This window comes from Stylophora pistillata, chromosome 9 (assembly GCF_964205215.1).
Source record: "Stylophora pistillata chromosome 9, jaStyPist1.2, whole genome shotgun sequence".
NCBI classification, from domain to species: domain Eukaryota; kingdom Metazoa; phylum Cnidaria; class Anthozoa; order Scleractinia; family Pocilloporidae; genus Stylophora; species Stylophora pistillata.
In genome coordinates this window covers 5,184,130-5,192,628 of record NC_142527.1, presented here as the reverse complement: position 1 = coordinate 5,192,628, position 8,499 = coordinate 5,184,130, and the positions used below count along the sequence as shown (strand labels likewise).

Here is an 8,499-nt window from a genome sequence, read left to right as displayed (position 1 = left end):
ATCCTACCTCTGCCCCTCCCACTTAGGTGATAAATAATGACGTACTGGACCCTTAGAGGAATTCAAATCAAATTTTTTTCTCCTGGGAAGTGCTTTTAAAAATGCTAATTTTCTAATACAAGTTTACTTGCCGACAATATTAGCCAAGGTATCTCGATGTTGAACTTCTAATTGCTTCCCTTTAATCAGCTTTGTGCACGGCATACAATATCCACGGGAAAAAGTTATATCGTTTATCGTTTCTTTAAGTAAATACCGGAAGATTATATTTGATCTTTGAACAAATATATGAAAAATACATTCACGTGTACAATTTGCCATTTAGACCTTGGTTTTCATCGTAGTTCAAAAATTTCATTTTTATGACTCTTTACTGTTTCCGTTTGAATTAGGATAAAACACAGGGTTATTAACACAAACAAAAGGTTCGATCCTTTATCTTTTATAATTGATTCCGCTTGAAAAACAATAAATCCTTTTCTGTGGCGGTAAATACAAGTATGTCTTGCCTTACCATCGATTTCTACTGCGTGACCATTGCCTTAAAAAAACCCCCCGAGTTGCCGCCTTATTTGTATTTAACAAAATAAACTGTTACAACTGCTCATTTAATTGAAACAAAAGACCCACTCGCGTCTGTCAGACAGTTGACTTTTAAATTGTATTGAATTTTCAGAACGCAAAATTATTTATGTGTTAGCTCAATGAAATTTCCTGTTCTTTTTCAGGCTCAGCGGATACATGAATTTAAAACATTTTAAATGCCTTTCGTTTTCCTGCGTGGGAGCTGAAAACCTATTATGACAAACTTAAGGGTGTTTCTATTTTAACTTGAAGTCCTGCCAAGAACTACACAGTCAACTATACTAGCAAAAATAATGTAGAAATTGGAGTTGCCTAGGTGACTGTCGCTTTCACAACTTTCCAACTGGAATGGCAGCTGTATGCTTGAAGATTAAAAACATCAAGGTGTGAACTGTGTCGGGGTTTCTCAGTGGGTCAATTATTAATTATATGTTTCGTTTTTCCGAAAGAGTAACAAGAAAACTCCGTCGCCGTCATGTCCTGTAATCACTCAGGAATTCTTACCGCAAGTTGGTCTTCTTCGGAAAAAATCATTTCCTCGATTGCCCTTTTTGTGGTCAATGTCTTAGCGATCGCCGGCAACTTTTTGGTCGTGTTGGTAATTGTGCGCACAAGGGAACTTCGCCGAAAGGAATCAAACTGGTTTGTAGTAAATTTGGCGCTCGCTGATCTGTTTGTTGCCTTCACCGTAATCCCAACGACCTTAGACACCATAATAAGTGGCGGCTTTCGACTCGGTTTCAGATTCAAAGAGTTTATCGGCTTTGCAAACTTTTTATTTTGTATTTGTTCTATCATGAACTTGCAGTTGCTGTCTTTTGACCGATGGTTTGCGATTGCGAAGCCATTTAGATACATTTCTCTTGTCAGCCCGAGAAAGGTCGTCGCGGCATCTTTACTTGTCTGGCTTTACGCCATGCTGTGTGCTCTTCCTCCAAAATTTGGCGTAAGTTCATATTTCTGTTTCATCCCTAATCTGGATAACTGCGAGCTTGAAAAAGACTGGGCGGGATCGAGTGGAGCTCTCGTTTTCGCCATTGCAGTGTTGGGTCTAACATACTGTTTCGCACTTTCTGTCATGGCAGTTTGCTACTGGAAAATTTTCCGAATCGCGCGTTCACACGTTCGAAGGATAAACGTCCAGAATTTTCACAGTTGCACCTCAAGTGAAAAACGTCGACAGCTGGAAATGAAGGATAATTCATTTTCGTCGACTGGTCGATTAGAAACAAGCAGAAAGACTCTCGAAATTCTCGCTCCAATCCCTCTAAATACTAGGCAAACCAAGGGACATCGCCCACACGCATCCGATATTCGAACAGCAAAAAGTTTCCTAATAGTAATCGGGGCCTACTTTTTTTGCTGGACTCCTTTCTGTGTAAAACTGTTCCTAGAAACGCTAAAAAAGGAAAAAATCAACCCCAAAGTGAGCTTGATTTTTCTGTGGTTGGGCTACACGAATAGCTGCCTAAATCCTCTCATTTATACCTGGAAGTACAAACAGTTCAGAAACGCTTTGATATCATCTGTGAAGAAATTACGCGGGAGACTTTCTTTGAACAGATCGAGCTGAGAAATTGTACAATAAAGCAAATAGTTTAAGATTGAAATTTAATTTGAAAAAATAAACTGAGAAATGATAAATGGTATTTTTTTTTATTCCTTTTTACCACTTACGGGCTACACGAAAAACCGGATAGGGGATGTAATCAGAATGTTCTTCCTAAAACACTAACGGATGAGGTCCTTATTGACTGAGTGGGAGGGCAATACGAGAAAATATTTGGCTCAAGGTAATGACTTACTAGGGACCTTAAGAAACCACGACGGCGACGGCAACGATGACGTGGAAAAACAAGAGATCTAATTGGCAGAACAATAGCTCATGCAGCACGTGCCTTTTGAAACTTTGTACATTTCTTAGCCGTCCTATGCAAAACAACAACGTGAATCGCCAAAATTTGCGTCGTCTGCGAACCGAAACCGCGACGGCAAATTAATTTAATTCCCATTTTGGAAGTCAATGGCTACTTTATACGTCATGCTGAAGTTGAGCTGTGGCGCTGTATGAAACAGTAAGCTCCTGCAGCCATTTTTGAAATTCTAACTAAGAGTAGAAATTCATTTTTAATCGAAGTCTTCCTTGGCGTCGCCGTCGTGGTTTCTTAAGGTCCCTACTGACTGAGCGCAACGGGGTTTGTGCGTCATGACCGAACAAGAGCCAAATATTTTCCTTTCCGGTCCAACTAAACTCAGTCAATAAGCTTGTCATCATGGTATGAATATCAAGTGTTGAAAATTTCTAAAATTTTTGTTTTACCTAAATAGGACGTACTTACTAGTAGACAAGGCGCACGCTGGTGAATAGTCCATTTTACAGTTGTGTGCTTAGTTGCCAAGCCTTTGAATGGGAGTGAGGCTAGGGTTGACCTTGTTATCATACAAACCTTGCTGCCTTTCAAATGTAAATCACTTTGTTATCATGCTAAGTAGTTACAGGTCTCTATCACAACAAGGTCACCTTCAGCCTCACTCTGAATCAAAGGCTTGGCAACTAAGTACACAACTGTAAAATGGCCTATTAGTAAAAACATTCTTCAGTAAAAACTTTTCACTTCTATCTCAGAACAAGAAACTCATGATTCATCAACAAGTGCGACTTATTCACTCATTTTTTTTTTTTGTTGTTCTATTTCAACTTGAAGTCTTATTTTAGTTTACGTTCTCTGGAAATGCAAAAGAGCATTGCGAGTGTGGAACTGAACGGCTTTTTCAGGGAACCAGTGGCCCTGCGCATGTCAGCTTTTACTTTGGTTTCTTATGGATTGCCCGCGGGGGGAGCGTACACGTCATTTGACGACAGAGGTTAAGACTGAGGAGTAGGGAGGCGGGGAGCTTTACTAGGGTATCAGGAACCTTAAGATCCTAGCTAGTAGTTGGCGCCGATTTAAGCACCCGCTAAAAATCAAAGGTGTTAGAGGTGGGAAAACGAGTTGTGGACCGTTCAAAGCTCCAAACGCTCACAGCCGTTAACTCCACAGGCTTTTCAAGGAGGAAGTAATGTCTTTGAGCTTGAGAACATCAAGGCCTAGCTTTTGATGGTGTAGATCTTTGAAAGAAAAAAAATGAACATTGTCGCTCGAGATCGATTTCTCCCAGCTGAGATGAAACGACTCGGTCTGAAGATACTTTCAGATCAGAAAGAGAGCGTCTTTCTGCGCACATTGTGAGCCCCGAATAATCCCGGGCTGCGGCTGTTTCCCCTTATTTGGCATTTCCTTAAATTGGCAACATTTCGAGAATGAATCGGCTCTCGGGAACAGTACGTAGGCACGAATATCGCGGTAAACTTGTTTATTTTCCTTTTCCGTTTCCCAGCGGCATTTACATATTATTTAAAACTCAACTGCTTTGATTTTTGATGGAAGTAATTTCTGTTTTCGGCGAGAAATTCATTTGTCCATGACACATTGAAGTTAGATCCCCTGGACTTTGCACGCTTGTATCCAAGGTTAATGACTGCAATTATTTCCTCAACATAAACACGACCACTGTCTACACTATGTTTTACGATAAAGAAGACGAAGATACAGATCGCGAAGTTTTAGCCAAGGAACAAGTGTTTAAGATCATAATAATCGGCGATAGTGGCGTTGGAAAGACTTGCTTAGCTCATCGATTTTCGACGGGGAAATTTCCTGAAAGGACAGAAGCAACAATTGGGGTTGACTTCTGGGAGAAATCGCTCACATTAAACGGGTCAAGCATACGGGTAAGTTGATTTTTTTGGTCATTCTAGCAGGTCTTTTTGAAATTCTTAATGTACTAGGACTAATTCTCTTCTAAAATGTGGTACAATTCATGTCTTTGTCGTAGATATAAAAATGTATTTTTCTATTGCACTGAAAATTGTTTCATCTTTACATAAAAATGTCGTAGTTAAATTGTTCCCATCGTATCCCGTTCGGTGTCTCTCGAGGAAGTTTCAAGATATGTATTAATAGTGGATACAATTCGTATTGTGTGATTACTTCAAAGACGTGAATAGATAGTTCTTGCAACATCGATGAACCAAATATCCTTAGTATGCTTTGGAGAAATGTTGCCCAGCGTTTTCATTAACTCCATAATCCACTAGCAATTCTGATAGATTTTTTAGATTCCAAACCATCTTAGATTGTGCCAATGTGCCACAAGGAAATTGCCAGGTATCTGCTGGTTCCAAAATTTGGCTCAGCCAACTCAATCGATAAGCATTTTCTCATAAGACTGCCACTCTGTTTCTAACAGCATAATTTTCTTTTATTATATGAATATGGCTTGACAGTGCCTGTGGGCAAGGTAATGCAAATCTTGTATTCTGATCAGCTACTCGTGCCCACTTGTAATTACCGGTTCTGTCCTCGTGTACCGGTTCACAAGAGCCAATACAAAAGACCAAACAATGCACAATAGCTAACTGATAACTCCTAAACAAAGAAAGAACAATGGTAATTCTCTCGTGAACCAGTACACCAGGACAGAACCTAATTGCCTGCTTTGACCCCTTGGGAGAAAACAAATTATGCATAGCCAACATACAAACTATGTAATTTTTAGAGAATTTCAGCCATGGAGTCAGAAAGTGGCAGAAGGCAGCCAAACAAGGAAAGCATGAAGAAATTTTTGGAGTTAATTGTGCTAAAAAAAAAACTGGCTTTTTCCCAGCATTAAAAAATAATCAGATTATTTTTTATTCTTAAATCGTTTTGCTGCATGATAAATCATTTATTATCCAGCCATCTTGACCTCACGCTTGGTCAATAACAAATATGCAATTAATCCATCCTGTGCATGGCTTTTTACAGCTTTGTTTATGGCCCTTATGGGGAAATTTTTCTATATTGTTATATCAATAACAACTCTCTAGGACCTTACACTTCATTCTATAATGAATAAGATTGCTATTGTGATTGGTTGTAGTTACAAATCTGGGACACTGCTGGCCAAGAAAGATTCCGCAAAAGCATGGTAGTTCATTATTACAGGAATGTGAGTGCTGTTATTTTCATGTACGATATCACAAGGGAAGGCTCATTCAGGGCTTTAGAAACCTGGCTACAGGAATATGATAATTATGGACTCACTGAAATTGATGGCGAAGGCTGCTCAGTTCCAAAACTTATGATTGGTAACAAGTGCGATCTTATTCATGAGAGAACAATCAATTCCAATGAAGCAAGAAAATTTGCTGATCTTCACAAAATGCCAATGTGGGAAATTTCAACCAAGAATGATGAAGAACTGGAGACTATTGAATCCATCTTTCTGACACTTGCTCATAAACTTGTTAAGTCAAAAACTTTTATGGATCGGCCACTTCGTTACACCAGTGAAGATTCCAAGAGTGAAAGCACCAGATCAAAAACTAAATCAGGAAGATTCAGAAATTCACAGAAAAGAATTAAACTCAAGAATCAATCAGGAGAACACAAGAAAAATTGTTGTGAATCATCATGAATTGAGACTTGAGTTAAGTTTCTCATCAGGCTCTGTAGTGTGCATGGATTCTTAAGTTATAGAAAGTTAATACTTGTGATATGAAGTGTCAAGCAGAAAAAATATATTTCCCTTGAACTGTTCCAAATTAAGGGTTCATAATCACCCAAGCATCTATGTATGCCTGTCTGATTGTGTTAGCTAGGGTTCTAATTGAGTGCTATGTTGTGATGGCTGTTATTTTAAAGTAACAATCATCACGTTGCTACTGTGTGAAATTAAGAAGCACTTGCAAGCAAGGAACTGTTGATCACCATTCACACAAAGTCATTTGATTGTATAATGATTTGAATGTGCAAGGTGATCATTTTGTTTTTCAAACCACCTGGGCCAGTTAGATAAAAATTCTTATTTATGTTGTAGTTTCAGTTCATTTTTGGATCTCTGTATACATATAAATATATATATATAGTAATTAGAGTATACAAATAGCGACAGCAAACTACTAACTGAACCATTGAAATGAAAAAACGTATTGTGCCATGAGTGGGAATCGAACCCGCGTCCCCCTGGTTACTAGGTGATCATTTTGTTTTTCAAACCACCTGGGCCAGTTAGATAAAAATTCTTATTTATGTTATAGTTTCAGTTCATTTTTGGATCTCTGTATACACACACACACACACACACACACACACACACATATATATATATATATATATATAGTAATTAGAGTATACAAATGGCAACAGTGAACTACTAACTGAACCATTGAAATGAAAAAACATATTGTGCCATGAGAGGGAATCAAACCCACATCCCCCTGGTTACTAGTCAGGTGTGCTAACCACTACATCAGCACGACAACCCTGCTGGTAACAGAGCAATCAATGAGGTAATTGGTTAGCCACAGGGTTCCCCGGCATTTTAACATTCAGGAACAGGAAGTACATCAGATCATCTGAAGATGATTCGTAGGCTACCAGCAAATAACAAATAATTTTTTTGAATAAACACAGCTGGAAATCCAGCGATGTAGTCACAAGCTAGTAGGATCCAAAGGACACACAACGCTTTTGCTTCAAATATTAAGTAATCTAGTATCTAGAGTTATTGAGCATTAGCTGTAAGCCTCTTTAATTTTTTTCTCAAAACTCCATGTTTTTTCCAAACTTGAGACAAAATTAAAGATGGTTCAGACTGGTGAACCTGTTTTATGGAACTTGCCCAAAAATTTTCTTTGATCACTACACTTAAACAAGATCTCACCATAGGTCTGTTATTACTGTCTGTTCATCGTGAAATCAAACTTCACTCCTTTTTTTAATTTTAAGCCACTAATAACATTGGTTTCCAAGAAAAGAATAGTGCTATCAGGGCTTGACACTAACTTTTCAACTCATTAGTCAAGTGGCAAGTGACAACTTAAATGTTACAACAACTTCAGTTTGTTTACTAGCCAAACTGGCCAGTGGAAATCGAAAACCATTAGTCAAAACTGAATTTTTACTAGTCTGTGGCTAGTTGGCTATCGTTAGTGTCGAGCCCTGGCTATTACACGCAACTGGTATATGATTAAGCTGCTTGAGGCGATTTGGCATTAAATGCATTAACAGCAGAAAAAATGGAAGTGAACAACTTGTAAATAACTCCACATGATAATAGATTTCAAAAGGAATAAACATTTCAATTGAGATTTACATATTATGTTATTAATCTGTTAATTATACAACCTCCACTGTCTGGAAAATTCCCTCAAAATGGGAACTGTATGCTTAAACTTTGTGTTATTAATTGCAAAATAAACCCTGAGATATTTAGTTATCAAATTCCAACGAGTGACCAAGAGCTAAAATCTCCTTACATTATCAATACATTTTTTGAAAGTCAGGTGTGGAGAATAATAAAAAATGTCAAGTAGGAGACATAATTTGATTGAACACCTCATTTTCGGAATTGGCATTACAAGAAATATTTGCAGACAGAAGGCAGAATTTATAATAGAGATTTTGGGATTTGAACGAGTGTGGTGCTTGCTTGCTATTTTTTTGCTGAAATTTTTTTTTTTAGCAAATTGCTGTTTGTAGTTAACAATAGCTTTATCTTTGTAAGTACTTTATCACTTCATTGGATAAAAGTAAATTAGATAATACTATGTTATATAAACATTGTATATTTCAACATACCATTTGAGCTGCTCAAAAGTATTAGTAACCATTAAGAAAGATAATCAAAAATTATACTGTCAATAATTACATACTATATAGATAAAAGTCCATAAAGAATCAAAGGATCTTATAACTTAAGGGGTGAATGAAATGAATAAATCCACTGCATAGGTATCATAGCTATTGAATTTATGTTAATTAAATGATTTGCCATGCTCTTGACTTGATTGATGTCTCTATGTCACCACCCTACCCTCTCTTAGTCTCC

At 37.7% G+C, this 8,499-nt stretch overlaps 2 protein-coding genes across 2 annotated transcripts; both read left to right on the top strand.

Annotated features, from left to right (window-relative positions):
• The first annotated feature begins 732 nt into the window (after positions 1–732).
• Positions 733–2,234, top strand: LOC111341581 (alpha-1B adrenergic receptor-like). The gene has a single exon (XM_022948574.2). It carries the CDS (start codon positions 1,061–1,063, stop codon positions 2,156–2,158), a length of 1,098 nt encoding a protein of 365 aa, XP_022804309.2. The 5' UTR covers positions 733–1,060; the 3' UTR covers positions 2,159–2,234.
• Positions 2,235–3,867: 1,633 nt separating this feature from the next.
• On the top strand, positions 3,868–8,447 carry LOC111341585 (putative Ras-related protein Rab-33). The gene is made up of 2 exons (XM_022948578.2): positions 3,868–4,357; positions 5,548–8,447. The coding sequence occupies exons 1-2, from the start codon at positions 4,148–4,150 to the stop codon at positions 6,082–6,084; spliced, it is 747 nt and encodes a 248-aa protein (XP_022804313.1). The 5' UTR covers positions 3,868–4,147; the 3' UTR covers positions 6,085–8,447.
• The last annotated feature ends 52 nt before the right edge of the window (positions 8,448–8,499 follow it).